This window comes from Lepisma saccharinum, chromosome 2 (assembly GCF_977018435.1).
Source record: "Lepisma saccharinum chromosome 2, izLepSacc3.1, whole genome shotgun sequence".
Lineage (NCBI taxonomy): Eukaryota > Metazoa > Arthropoda > Insecta > Zygentoma > Lepismatidae > Lepisma > Lepisma saccharinum.
The window spans coordinates 18,919,184-18,934,553 of record NC_139230.1 but is presented as its reverse complement, the minus strand read 5'-3'; the positions used below and the strand labels follow the sequence as shown (position 1 = coordinate 18,934,553).

The following is a 15,370-nucleotide window of genomic DNA, read 5'->3' as shown; positions in this document are numbered from 1 at the left end:
TGAATCAAGAAATTTATTAATTTTTTCATTCATTTTGGATTTCTTGTAATAAATGTTCTCCATCTTGTTTCATTATATTCAGTTTTAGCAAAGCGTGAGACTTCTCAAAACGGGAAGTTCCGTGCGATTGCACACCCTTACCAGCAGCACTCTACAATCTTCACGACTAGGTGTTTCTGATTAGTAGAATTTTTTTTTTTTTGCTTAACTAGATGTTTAAAATAATTTCTCATAAAGCAAACGCAAGGAACATGAATTTTTAACATCCGAACGTTTCTATTTTTTGCTTCCAGAAAAGATTTTAATTTACTTCACAAAGCTCTCCGTTATTCATAGTACGAGTAAATGGGTGGTATTAATAGAAATGAGCAGCTTCTCATGAGCACGTACTCCAACTGTATCTGAGCAGGTGCTCAAATATTGAACATGTGCTTCATGTTTATATGAATGAAGTCCTACCTCGCTTAGTTAACGAACTAGTGACTTCTCGCAGATATATCGGCAGTTGTATGCCTTGCTAACATTCCTACCTAAAAACACACACTCGTGTACCGATACATGTGTTTACTGACTGACTACCCAGTTTCTGGGATTGTGCTCATTTTCCTTAATATCAAAATGCGAGCTCGTGTACACCATTGGTGCAGGTACTTTCTCATTATGTGAGCAAGTTCACGGCATTTTTATTCACAGAAAATGCAGCACTTGCTCCAAAGAGTTGAGTAATAAGTAGGTGCTCAATTTTATCAATACGGTACACTAAAGTAATGGCAACACTGTCGTAAGAAGATGATCGCCGGCGGGCTAATATGGTTCTCAAACAATAACTAGTGAAACCGATATATTCTTGTAGCATGCAACATGTTGTTTAATATGCAAAGCAATTGAGCTCTCTACGATCATTTGCTCAGAAATTATAAGGAGTTAAATTTAATTATAACCATTAAAGTAAATGCATGCGATATGTATTTTTAACAAACGAACTGAAATGAACGTGCGGTTTTATTTCTTTCTTCTAGAAAATATAAATAAGTTAAAACTTTTGTTCAAGTGTAATTTAAGTTCCGATAGGCTAATATCACGATGTGCATCTTTGTAGCTTATCATTTTGCACATGAACTGCGAAAAGAATATTTTAGAAATTAGGTTGAGGATGAAAACAAGTGTTTTGAATATTACAAGACATTTATATTTATATTTACATTTATATTTCTCTCTCTCCCTCCCTATTCAGAAGGCACCCATATGTCAACCTCTTTACTACGCAGTACACCCTGCAATAGGTCTCGGGTTTGATACCCGCTGCAGAAACAACTAATTCGGATCCCACTTTAAACTGTGGGTCCAATCCCAATTAACCTTCCTGTGCATGAAGAGGAACTTAAAAAAAAATCTCAAAAAACTGAAACGTAGTACACCACTAGACTGCACCTTGTAGACTAACGAGGTTCTGGCGTCCGGACCCAGTCAGTATAATTATCCGTGGGGCTTTTGCTGTGTCCACATGTGTTCGTGTACTTGCAACAATTTCATCTTACCACCGGGGCGTTCCCGATGTTGCCTTGTCATCAAGGGGTCCCGGGTTCGGTATCCGGTCGAGGCGCATTGCAGTCGTTCGGATCCCACTTTAAACTGTGGATTCAGTCTCGATTAACCTATCTGTGCACAAAGTGGACTTAAAACAACAATTCAAACCATTCATCTTATCACCCTTCATCCTCATCTTTGCGATTGGTCAAAGTGGCAGAAAGGTGACATAAAATAACGAATTCAAGTCAATAGTCTTTATTCTTGAGCGAGGTTCAGCAAATGCTGATCTACGCCTAACCCCACAAAGATAGATAGAGCACACTAAATTATTATACAGGAAAATTATAATATACAATGTGAATGAAATAACAAAAAAGAACTTATAAGTAGAAAACAGGTACAACTGCTCGTACACAAATAAATTACAAAGAAAACAGACGAAATATATAGTGCTTGTGTGAAAAAAATGACAGAAGTAATAATAATATATCTGTACATATTACAAGTATTAAATTACTTAGTTTCAGTCCAGTGTATGGTAATATATTTTCTAATAATTCACACGCCATGGGTCTCGGGTTTGCATCCCGGCCTGGGCATGGATGTTTGTGAGTGCCCCTTCATCAATTTCTTTGTATCATCACTCATAATCATCTTCGCGATCAGCCCAAAGTGGCGGAAAAGCGAAGTAAAATCAAGGAAATCAATCAATCAATCAAAATTATTCAACAGTCTCTCTCTGTCTGTCTGTCTGTCTCTCTCTCTCTCTCTCTCTCTGTGTGTGTGTGTGTGTTATGGTGTGTGTGTGTCAGTACACTCACCTCCGGCAGTTTGTTTCTTTATACAGCATATTTGCAGAAGATACAATTAAACCTACAAGTGTATCAATATACGCTGTATAAAATACACCTTTACACTAACTTCGATGTCCGTACGTGTGTGTGTGTGTGTGCGCGCGCGAGTGTCATTCTATGTATAACTCCTCTACAACCCAGCAAAACGAGATGCACCTTCAGCATAGAGAGCTGTCACGGAGGGAACAACTCTCGCTGAACGAAAAGCAACTTCCTGGAACAACTTCCTTATAAGCCCTCTACCCAACCACCGTCTTGCGATGCCGCAGAACACACAACATTATTATTTGTGTTGCATAGCCTGCAGGAAATCGATGACACGCCTTTGCAGACGGAAAGAACCGACTCCTTCTGCACTTAACAACTGTGGCAGAGCACGCAAGATCTGGAATTTACAGCTATGGATCGTTAAACTTGAGTTATTTTAACGTCGCTAATTCCTACTGTAAGACCAAGTGTAACGATTCAAATGTTAAGATGAAGTTGTTTTTTTCAAAATGGTGATTTATATACATTTTAACATAACGAAGAAGTAGAGAGCGTGATAAGGAATTTGGAATATATTTTTACTATAATTTTATCATGTTTACATGTACACTCACCGGCAATAAAAATGGGACACCTAAATCCTGAAATACCTACTCGCTTCCCTGCAAGGCGTTGTGTGTTTTGCCTAACTATACGGCGAGAAATGGAATTTTTAATAGCAATTTTTCAATGCCCAGTTTCTACCACCGCCGTAGAGTTAGGCAACACACATAACGTCTAGCAGGGAAGCAAGTATTTCAGGATCTAGGTGTCCCATTTTTATTGACGGTGACTGTACATTATGCTTTCACTATATTTAGGAGAATATATCAAAATAAAGACACCAAGAAATCAAAACATTATGTATGTATGTTCTTATTGTGTCAGTGTCAGTGTAGTTGAAGTTCTGATTCGAACGCCACTTTACTTCAAAGAAAGTTCCGAAAGATCAGTTTCTCTCTGACAACCATATGTCAAGTTCACGTGGAGCCCAGTATATCCTCCCCTCAAACCTTTCCCACCAATAGCGTCCGTTTAAAGAACTGACAGTACTTATCAACTCCACGTGGAGTAAACGAAATGTTGCCAATTCAGTCTCTTTAGAGATTTCATAACGTGATATTGCGGTTATCTTTGATAGGTTGTGTTATTTCTTGTGCTATTTTCTTTTTATACAATGTGGAGACCTTGGGAGTATAACGTCGTTGCAGTTCGTGTTGGATGTCTAATCACTGCAGGTAAAAATGAGAACAGAGCTTCCCAGAAAAACAGGCGCGTTCGGTCGGCTTACTCTCGAGCTATGTCAAAGATAACGAAGTGACGTCCGAATCAGGACATCAACTTTACAAAGACAATATGCACCTATCCAATTGTGTGCCCTATGGAGAAATTTACTGTGCTGCATTTATTCCTCCAAAATGTATGAACGAAAATATAATATTCTGAGAAAAAGAGTTAAAAAGGCAAGGAATATCTTCGAAAGTGCCCATTTAATAACCAACAAAGAAAATAAACACATACAGGAACTAATGTTTTACTGGAAGTACCTTCACGCAATTCTCGCAATGTCTCTCTCTTTTATATATGTATATATAATAACCCACAGCGCTACAGCCCTTGAAGGGCCTTGGCTTACCTACCGACTGCTGGTCTCCCTCCCACACTGTTCCTCCGTCACCTATTATCGCGTGGAGGTCTTAGACCAGTATTGGGGTGACGGGTGATCAGCCCGACGAACCCCCAGCCGTTGTTGTAGGTCTTCTCGACCGGGTTACGCTCACTCACTCGGAGCTTCCCAATTTCCTCACGATGGTGGGTTGCCACCGGCCCTATACGTAGGCCGATTAGGCCGAATAAGTTCCGACCAGAGCCGGATTCGAACCTACGCCGTCCCGCAGCGAACGATCTCAAGACGAGTGAACGCCTTAACCCGCTCGACTACGGAGGAGGACATATATATATATATATATATATATATATATATATATATATATATATATATATATATATATATATATATATATATATATATATATATATATATATATATATATATATATATATATAATAGAAGCAAAAAAAAAACCTCAGTAAACATGGGTCCGCAAACGAGCCGTTTTCGAGATAATTGCGAATGTGTGGTTACAAGCCGCCACTGATTTCATTGTTTGTAAACGTCGTCCTAGTTGGTAAAATGCTAATAATGTGTGCAAATGTGTGGTTAGAAGCGGTAACTGATTGCATTTTGTAAACACTGAGTGCTTTACGCCTTGGGTGTTCCAAGGTTTGCTCCTTGTTTACAAAACAGAACATTTCCGAGAGGTGGCGTTGTAATCAAACAGGATGGTTACAATGAGTACAGATAATTGTACATGCTTGTTGATTGAATTGATTGAATTGTTGTTTTAAGTCCACTTTATGCATAGAGAGGCTAATCGGGACTGGACCTACAGTTTAAAGTGGGATCCGAAGCACTATGTTCCTCCACCGGGTATCGAACCCGGGACCCCTTGATTACAAGGCGAGGACGCTACCACTGCGCCATCGGGGAGGCCGTACATGCTTGTGACCAATTCCGAAATGAACCGGGGGTGTTCATGCATTGCGTCATTTTATTTGTATTAAAAGTCATTATTTCAATGGTTATTCTGTTAAGCCTTGTTTCCATGTTAATAAAACATTAAAATGCCCACCAGGGTAAACTTTTATAGTATAAAAAATATACATAAAAACGTAACGTTTTCACCCTCTAACAGGGTCTTCTTAAGACGAATATACACAATAAATTCTTGAATTTGAATTTGTTGTGAATATTCGTCTGATGAAGACCCTGTTACAGAGTGGAAACGTTACGTTTTTACGTATATTTTTTATACTATAAAAGTTTACCTTGTTCAGCATTTTAATGTTTTATCATTATTTCAACAGGGAAAAGTTTTCTATTATTTCATACTTGCGGTTCTTGTTCGAATAAAATCACGAAACAATTTTCTTGCTTGTTTGTTCAACTTAATGTGCAATGCAATTGTTTACATGAATGGAATAGCATGGTGTCAACAATGTAAACATAACACCACAACTGAATTTCGTAATTTCATCCACACAGTTACATAAATGATTCTATAAATCTGTAGCACAACTACTTCGCGTGTTACCTTAACGTTACAGGTAATTTAATTCTCCTTTTCTGTTCATTTTTTTTATCTGCCAGCGACAAATGGGAGAGCTCGTTTTTCGGTGTGCAGGCATGCTGGAATGGGAAGTGAGTGCGACAATGGATTTACGTCTACCCGAAATTTTCAACTTAACTCTGTCTCAATAAATTCGTTCTTAAATGTAGCAGTAAGATTTAAGAAAATTAACAAAGGTTAATTTAATTCATGTTCCAAAAGCCTAATTAGTTCCTGGTATGGAGAGGGTAAATCCAGGAAACGCCGAGCTATTTTTTTTAATGTTCCTGGCTCCCGTATTGACCTACTTTAATTATATATAAATTAATATATAATTTAAATTATACCGCCAAATACATTGCGATGTAAGATGAGTTCGGCGAACTTTGAGTTCAGACAGATTTAAGTCGACTGGTAGTTCATGCACGTTTAGAGTTCGGCGTGTGGAAGTGACGCCATGTCTTTCAGTAGTCAAAGCATCCAGAAGTAAGTAAAATTTTAGTAATCGGAATTCATATCTTAGTCTGTCTTGTGACAACAATACATTTTCTATCTTTTTTACGAACAAGAAATGTAATATTTTGTTTACAGCTTGGAATGCATAGACAAGATGCTCCCATAGGACAGTTGCGCTTTGTTTTATCTTTCGTTAATTCAGTTTACACAAGAATATAAGAAACACTTAGTTCTGCAACATCACTAAACAAGGACATGTAGGTTAGTACTAAGAAACATGCAAATTTGTAATTTTTAATTCTACATTGTGGCCTGTATATTACATACAGGTACAGGTATCTAACAAGTAATGTTCCCCGTGTACATTGCACCTTGCCATGAAGTCACATACGTGGAGTCCACACGTTTTCTATCTCGGCAGTTTTTGAAAGTGATGTAATCAGCACCACGCTCCGATCGCCTTTACTCTCCCCGAGCCCCCCCCCCCCCAGGTATCCATTCATTTGAGGAGACTGGGAACATTGGAGCTGCTTTATGCAGGGACGAGAACGGAAAAATTACGACATTAGGTCACCCAAACTGGGAATCGAACCCTGGTCTCCCGCATGGCAGTCAGACGCCCTACCGACTAGGCAACGCGACTCCCGTATTATATACAATGTAAATTAATTCTTTTCTTCGATATTATCCATTCCATGAACGTTTGCTGGAGGCATGCCACACCGCTCAAACTGCGCAAAATCTGTCGCGGCTATATCTCCATTACATTTACGGCCGCAAGTTGGTCACTCTAGGTACGGAGGTTCAGCAAGGCATGACAATTCAACCTAATGGAGCACCTTGATTAGCAGGTTAATAGAAAGCCATTTGAGGTGTGTACAAACCAAAACAAAGGGAGTCTGAAGAGACTTGTTTTTAAACGTTTTTCTTTAGACTCGTCTTTGTCACATCGTAAAAGCATTCTTGCTCACTTATGACGTGGCACACCACGAGAAATAGTCCAATCGAACACATGCATATGAAGCTAGTCACTTTGGTGTGAATGCTTCCATAGGTCTCTTAAAAAAGTTCGTGTTTGCGGATCACGCCCCGTGTAAATGCACTCAACGACGAATTCTAATGAATTCCCAATTCTGCAATTTCTTCTACACTAGCACCTAATTCTGCTGAATATTTCGTCAACGTTAACGCATAATTCTGCAGATTGTCTCGTCTACCTTCGCGCCTAATTCTAATGAGTATTTCATCTACGTTAAGGTATCATTCTACAGAATGCTTGGGCCACTGACAAATAAATATAAATATACTTACCTCCGTGGATGCGCCGGCTATTTCGTCGCTTAGCCTCGAAAACGATGAGTGCGACTGGTCGCCATTTCTTAACGACAGTTGACGATGAAGGAAAACGCTTTGTTTTCCATGATCGTCCCCTGGCCTGAAAGAAAGAAGAAAAAGAATTAAAGCACCTTCACGAACGTGATCTAATACTACCAAAATCTTTATTAGTAAATAACATTGGCCATATTTAACCCTAGAACTCACAATGGTGCGGCTCCTCGAGCCCAGGAATACAATTTCTCCCTATAAAAGTTACCTATGTTGACACTTACTGAACCTACATTTAAAGCTGGATACAAACCACTGTGCAATGTGCGTCCACTGGAGATCGAACCTGGGACCATTTGATTACGACAATGTTGGTCAGCATTATTACCAGGGGGAGATTTATAAAATTTGGGTCCCTAGGCTTTGTTTTGGTGTCTGCCGACAAAATAATAATAATAAAATTAATAATAATAATAATAAAATTATTATTAATAATAAAATTAATAATAATATTAATAATAATTAAAAGTTTTGTTATCATAGTTGTACTTCACTTTTACTAACACTTGTAAACTTTAAAAAAATAGACACATCTGATTAAAAATTATTCATTAAACTTCGATGAAACAATACGCTTAGATTCTTCAGCGTCTCATTTTGTGCGGCCCTTAGGCTATAGCCTAGGATAGCCAAGTGGTAAATCCCCCCTGATTATCACTACGTCATAGTTGAGATAGAAAGTGATCCATGTACAAAGGGTGTATGGAATGACCCTGTCGGAAGGCACCCAATGTCAACTTCACTTTCACGTAGTACACCCTTGCCTTCATTTTGGAGACTAAACGAGGCTCTGGCGTCAGGACTCACAGCCAGTGTAATCCTATGTGGGACTTGTGTCCTGTCCATTTGTGTTTGTAATTGTCCTTTCACAATTTCATCATATCACCACTCATGCTCATCGTCGTGAGTAACCAAAAGTGTCAGAAAAGAGAAGTAAAATAAAGCAAATCAATCAATATATACACAAATTATGTTAACAAGGTATGTATTTTAGTGACAAAAAATATTAAGATATATTAACCCTAATTAAAATCATGAGTTGCATAAAGTGGACATAAAATATTTGGATTTGTGTCAGCAACAGTCGTCAAAATCGAAATCGCACGAAACTTGCAGATGGAAAAAATGCAAGCTTTTGTTTGTATTTTGATACCTTGAACTTATTAACATGGCAGAAAGAACCTACAGAATCGAATGGTACAGAATTCAGAATAATAGCACTAGTGTCGCTTATCAGCATCTATCTAGCGTTTCTTGCATGACGATGCCGACCCCATATCGTGCAGACGATAAAACAGCCTGTCGGATTGGCATGCTATACCAAGCACTAAAACGAGGAAGCAGAGACAAAACATGCCCGGCCGACGCACGATCTTGCCAACGAAGATTCAGTGTTTATGGGAGTTCGTCCGATGTAGTGCTAGCGCTGTGCCTTGTAATCAAGGGATCCCGGGTTCGATTCCCGGTAGACGCCCCTACATTCTGTCTCTGGAATCTGTGGAGCGAGGCCGCTCATAACTGAGAAGGGGAGAAAGCGAGGGGTGGAACAAAGCAGTGCGCGCTGCTGCAAACGGCTGGTAGCTGAAGCTGCATTTTCCCTCCGTTCACTTGCTCCAGAGATTCCCGGGACAGAGCGTAGTGGTTCCGATCCCACATTAAACCAGTCCTGGTTAGACTATCAGAGCTAAAACTATGACAAAACACAAACATATTTGGTCACGTCCAGTGGTGAATTTTCTTGTTACTGAAATTGTAATGAACTGCTGCATCTAAAGTCAAAGTTTGTTAACGTTTGTTTGATGTCCGCTTTATGTTCAGACACGTTAATCGGGATTGTACACAAAGTTTAAAATGGGATCCAAGTCACTATGCAATATACAATGTACGTCCATCGGAAATTTAACCCGGGATCCCTTGGTTAGAAAGCAACAGCGTTAACACTACGCCATCGAGTAGGGGTAATAGTTATTATAAACAAGGACTATTTAAAACAACCCCGTTCAAGAAAGGAAACATTAACCACTTTCGACATAAAAGAACCAGTTATTTAACTTCCCTTAATTGTTTTGTATTTCATTTCATAAGTTCTCTCTTCTATTAGGGTAAATATTGGCCTCTTGTTTTTATTTTTACCGTTAGGATAACCGCGAAAAACAAATAAGACTAACAAAGGCATGGACAAAGAAATGTCCGTGACCTGCGCTAATGATACCCTCCCAGCATTCGCCTGGAAGAGATAGACAGCGAAATTCGCCACTGATCGTGCAAGTTCAGTAATGAACTGAAATTCGCGTCGCGGAGATTGGTTAAGCAGGCTGGAGTAGCCAGCGTAACCAAGCACAGATTTGTTTGAAATGTTGTTTAAGTCCACTTTTATGCACAGATAGCCTAATCGGGACTGGATCTACAGTTTAAAGTAGGATCCGAACCACTGTGCTATGTGCCTCCACGGGTATCAAACCCGGGACTCCTTGATTATACTGCGACGACGTTAGAAGCACAGATTCAAATCTTGGGTTTGTCCTCTCATTCATCTTCATCGTTGCGATTAACTCAGAAGGTTAGAAATAGGATTTAAAGTGATCAAAGTAGGAAGAAAAATGTAATTATTAAAGTTCAGTCCCCACCGAGAGAAAGTTGATAATCCGTCACTGATTTTGTACGCAGAACACGTATGTAGAAGAGTAAGCTTCCTACTGGAAATTAATAGAAGATTGAAAATAATGTATTTCAATTCAATTAGGTCCTAAATTATTAAATCCATTAGTAAAACGTTTGAAAAACCCATCAAGTTTATTTTATTTACTTCATACGTGCAACGAGAAATGTGCAGTGCAATAAATTAAATATATATTTGTAATTTTGATCTTACAAATAATAAATCAGTTCTGCAGAAAAGCGTTGACCAGCTGTGTTTCCTATGTAAGATCCAAATCTGGAATGTCACAGGCAAAAGTATTTGCGAATTTCATCCTGAAGCATCCTTTCAAGTCCCCATACACAGCGGCAAACACGCGAGTGCTATTTATAATATTTTTTATGTTTCTTTGGTATTCGCTTTGAAAGTCTCCCTATAAAAAAAGTTCGGTAAGTTTGAACCGCCTATATCAGAAGACAGAGTGCCGGAAATCTGTTTGAAGTAGTAGGCTATTTAACAGCGGCTGGCAGCGCTGAGGGTTTGTGGGTCATATAACAGACCGAACAAGATATAGTGCTAGATAGCGGTGGCAAAACTGTGTTGCGAAAATGCTGAAATTTCAACCTCTATCACGTAAAACCATAACACCATCTAAGAAATGATTGGGTCACGTGTCCAATTTAACTTTGGGCAGTAAACTATCCAAGCTGGTTCTATTTCGTTTTCCAAATCCCTCCGACATAGAAACTTCCTTGTTCGCTCTTTTTAAACTCAAGGGTCTAATCTAGTTGTAAACATTTTCGTTGAACTTAGAAACGTTATGTATTTTGTTTGTATTCTTGTTACTTAGTGTCGCTGGTCTGTCATTTTATGACTAATTGAAGCCATGTGGATAAGTGATGATTAGATGAAATTGATGTAGGCGAGGACTCGAACCCGAGAACTTTGGTGGCGAGATCGAAAGTCGGCCACCCAAAGCGCTAGGCCACCAAGTTGGATACAGGGATGTTCTGGATGAGAAAACTGAGCACAAAATGACTAAGAGAAATCGGATACATTGCCATATTTTTATAGTGATCTAATTGAAAGTTATGTAAAATATAGCGAGAATGTTAATGAATTATTCTTAACAGACAGACGCGTGAGCGCGCACAACACAATGTAAAAAATATCCAATGATATCTACCCATTTTGGACCAGAACAATTAAAAAGGCAAACATATAATTAAGAAAACAATAAATTATCCCTCACTTATGTAAAAGTATATTGAAATAAAATAATAATTAAGCATATAGTCACTTTCCTCCATAGGATAGCTAATAAATGCTGGATGCTGATTAGACGATTTCAAATTATCCATTATCTCTTTACGGTATAGCAATATAACATGAATATCCGGATTTTTGAAATCAAGAAAAATTATCCCATATCTGGATATCAAGGCATGTGAAACCAAGTAAAAATATCCGATTTCAGAATATTATTTTATCCTGATTTGGTCATAAGTATTTTCGAATTTCTTATTTATAAAATCAACTAAATTAAACCAGGTCCTCCCCGATGGCGTAGTGATAACATCGTCGCGTTGCAATCAAGAGGTTCCGGGTTCGATACCCGGTGGAGGCACATAGTGGTTGGGATCCAACTTTAAACTGTAGCCATTTTGTGCACAAGTGAAAGTGAACTTACAAAAACTCAAACTCAAGGAGTCCTGGGTTCGATATCTGGTAGAGGCAAATAAAGGTTTGGAGCCGCCTTTAGACTGTAGGTCCAGTCCCGATTAACCTATCTTAGCATAAGTAAACGTAAAACATATAAATTAATTAATTAATCAATTAATTGAAACAAACTTTGACTTATTTATAAACTCTTATCGTCTTCCCGATAATGTGATGATTAATGTTGAAATCAAAAGTCTCTGGTTCGATTTCTTGCGTGGGCACAATTGGCTGATTCGAAAACTGTACGCCCAGTGTCGATTACCGTGCTTTTGGAAAAGGTGGACCTCAAACAATGATTGTAATATGTGTGAAAACAGTCATATTGGCGCTTGTAACCTTTCCAACACGCCATGAACGACATGTGTAACACCAGTTTCCAAGTCGCCAAGAGGAAACGGAATAACTCGAAAGTCGGCAAAGTGGCTAGCAACAGCTGGCAGGAACGACTACAGAAGACTCCTCAGGAATTTGGGTTATGCGAACATTCGCTATCGTGTCATAAGATTCTTGATCTCGCAGATGCTGCTCAAGACCATTAAATGTTGTAAATAGCGAAAATCGATATTCGCCAGACTAAGCTGGATCAGCACAGAACAAGAAAATTGACCTAGTGCAAGCTTTCAAAGTTTGTTCGAAACACACACACACACCTGTTTGTTTGCCTCCGTTGAATCAAGATTTTGAATGACAAAGCGAGGAACTTAAGAAAAAGTGCTCCTATTGAGCTAAAACTTTTACACACACACACACACACACCCCCACACTCAAAATGTGTCTCTCATGCGAGTTCAATGTAGTGTGGGGGTGTAAGTAATGACCCTTTCCGAAGACACTCAATTATTAACCCCTTCCGCGTAGAATACCCTGGACTACATTTTGCAAACTAGAAAGACTCTGGCGTCTGCACTCACTATCTTTATAATCATGCTCTGTGAGACTCGTGTTGTGTCGTCCACATGTTTGTGATTGTCCCTTCATCCATCTCATCTTATCACCATTCATCCTCATCTTCGCGATTATCCAAAAGTTCCAGAAACGTGAAGTAAAATAAACTAAATCATTCATTCATCCAAAGAAGTGCACGTGAAAACGGAAAAAATATTGTAGAGCGACAGGTAGAAATTGATTGATTGATTTGGTTTATATTTGGCAAATCGCAAAGATCAGCATGAAATTGATGAAGGGACACTCACATGCCGAGGCCGAGAACCCGGGACCCCTTGGCATCGCAGCGCGCTGTGCTAACCACTCCACCACGGAGGCCGGCTGACAGGTAGAAAGAAAAGGCGTTACGTACTCAGTGTAACTTGATATCAATGCACGATACGATATAATGAAAGCTACAGCACTGTTTCAATGGTTCCCCTAGCCCATCCGTGGTGACAGCTCGCCCATTTTACATATCGCCTTGTAGGTGCAATTAAACAATTGCTCTACAGAGTTCGCGACGATAGTTTTCGAATCATTATCATACTTGTAAAATCACCACTACTTTCTCCCTCCACTCAGAACATAATACAAATCGTCTCTGTTGTGCAGTGAACTTATGCTCTTACTTTAGCACGATGAGCAGCTTGAGTGAATCTCAGCCGGATGACGTCAGAAGATTTGTACTCTTGCTGTTGTCTGGAACCCGGAATCACACCCCTTGTCATGATCAAGAATAGCCTAGCACCCTCCAAACCCAAACTTGACAGATAGTCACTTTTTTTTTTTTTTTTTACATCTCTGCAACTTCTAACCCACAAGCATACACAAGGTACTTTGCACCAAGCATGGTGTTTGTCCTCTTTCGGTCCTGGAGTTCTGAACCGTTTCTCTTGATACCAAGGAAGCCCACAAGGCATGTTGTGCTCCTACCTCGCCTTGCCCAGCCTGGTGTACTTTTCGTGTGAACAATTTGGAAAATTGTAGGTTTCAATGCATTTTGTGAGCGTTTTTAAGATTTCTGCGTTTCCGATCGGCAGTTTACATGCCCACGTGAACCCCCAACAGCCGACGCCACTGCAGAAGTCAACTTACAATGGCTTGGTAGTTTTACGTGTAATCGAAATCATGAGAATAGTTACACAACTTGAAATCCAATACGCGATCCCACGACTACCATACGTATTGGGATGCTCTGGGTTCACTACAAACAAAAGTGTTTGCGCTTCTTCACTGTGTTTTTCAGAGAAATTCACATTCCAGAAAAGATAGCATGAATGATTGAATTATTTATTTTTCTTCGCGTTTTTGCCACTTTTGGCTAATTGTGAAGATAAGGATGAATAGTGATAAGATGAAATAGATGAAGGGTCAACACACAACACAGTCCCATGTAGGATTATACTGGCCATGGATCCAGACGTTAGAGAGAAAATATATCAATATGCGAAGATAAATAGACCCAGTAAATTGATTTCGGTCAGAAAGAAACTCGTGACATAGCAGGAAAGTGACATATAAATATAATTCAAAGTGTTTCTTTTCAAAGATGTATAGTTTCGTACATTACGCTGAAATCATTCGTTATAGTTTTTTCTAATTACTTGGCCGCTTTTTCAATTCCATTTGAAAGAACACGTACAGTCCTCAAGTCCACAACATAAAGTTCACTCATCGCCGTAGAGCTAGGCAACACACACAACGTATTGCAGTGAAGCTAGTATTTCAGAATCTAGGTGTATTGTTTATTGTGGGTGACTGTACATCCAGTAAATTGGTGTTTGGGAAAATTAAAAATAAGATACCTTCAATAGTGACCTTGTTTATGTCAGCTGACGACGGTTTTGCACTTCCAATGAGCCTTCTTCACGCTTCCTTTTCACAAAAGCATAAAAGCAAGAACTGGTTGGCGGATGGGTTGAATGACGACCGCCTAGATATAACGCGAGATAAATTCCTCTAAAGGTTCATGAAATTTTGTGCGCGCGCGCGCGTGTGTGCTCCTACTCCCTTTTATGCATGTGTGAAGAGATATGAAGTTGTAGCTTGTTAAAAGTTTTGTTCCTTTAGTTTAACTTTATTAACACGGATAACAAGTGAACTATAGTTATTTGATTTCTTGATGACATCTGTTGTGGCATAACAAGGACGGTGGGAAAATATACACTCATTGGACTTTAAAAAAATAACTGAGATATACGAGTTCGTGTTTGAGTTAGGGTTTTAAGTCCACTTTTATGCACAGATGGAGTAATCGGGACTGAACCTACAGTTTTTTAGGATTCAAACCCCTGTGCAATGTGCCTTCACCGGGTATCGAACCCGGGACCCCTTGATTACAAGGCGACGATGTTACCACTTTTTTTTTTTATTACTGTGATTTAACTATTTACAGCTGAGTGGAACAAACTTATTTCATGATTACATATAAAGGTTTTTGCATACTAGGATACAGTACATTTAAGAATTTGGCATAAAAAATATTATTTTTGGTTGACGACATAGTTTGAAATATGTGATGTAAGTAATTCACAAATTGTTTGTGAAAGTCAGGTTGTAAGCCATCGGTGAGGCCCTGTGATACATGAATAAAAATGCATATACACCATAAATGTCCATATCCACCTTTTACAAAATACTTGGAACGCTACCGAACAGAT

General features: G+C 39.0%; 1 protein-coding gene across 3 annotated transcripts in view; it reads right to left on the bottom strand.

Moving 5' to 3' along the window:
• LOC145983943 (uncharacterized) overlaps window positions 1-15,370 on the bottom strand; it is a 305,676-nt gene that overhangs the window by 30,697 nt on the left and 259,609 nt on the right. For all 3 annotated transcript variants that reach the window (XM_083117135.1, XM_083117136.1, XM_083117137.1), the window contains one exon: window positions 7,349-7,472. In XM_083117135.1, coding sequence (XP_082973261.1) covers window positions 7,349-7,472 — 124 coding nt within the window. The remainder of the gene's footprint in view (window positions 1-7,348; window positions 7,473-15,370) is intronic.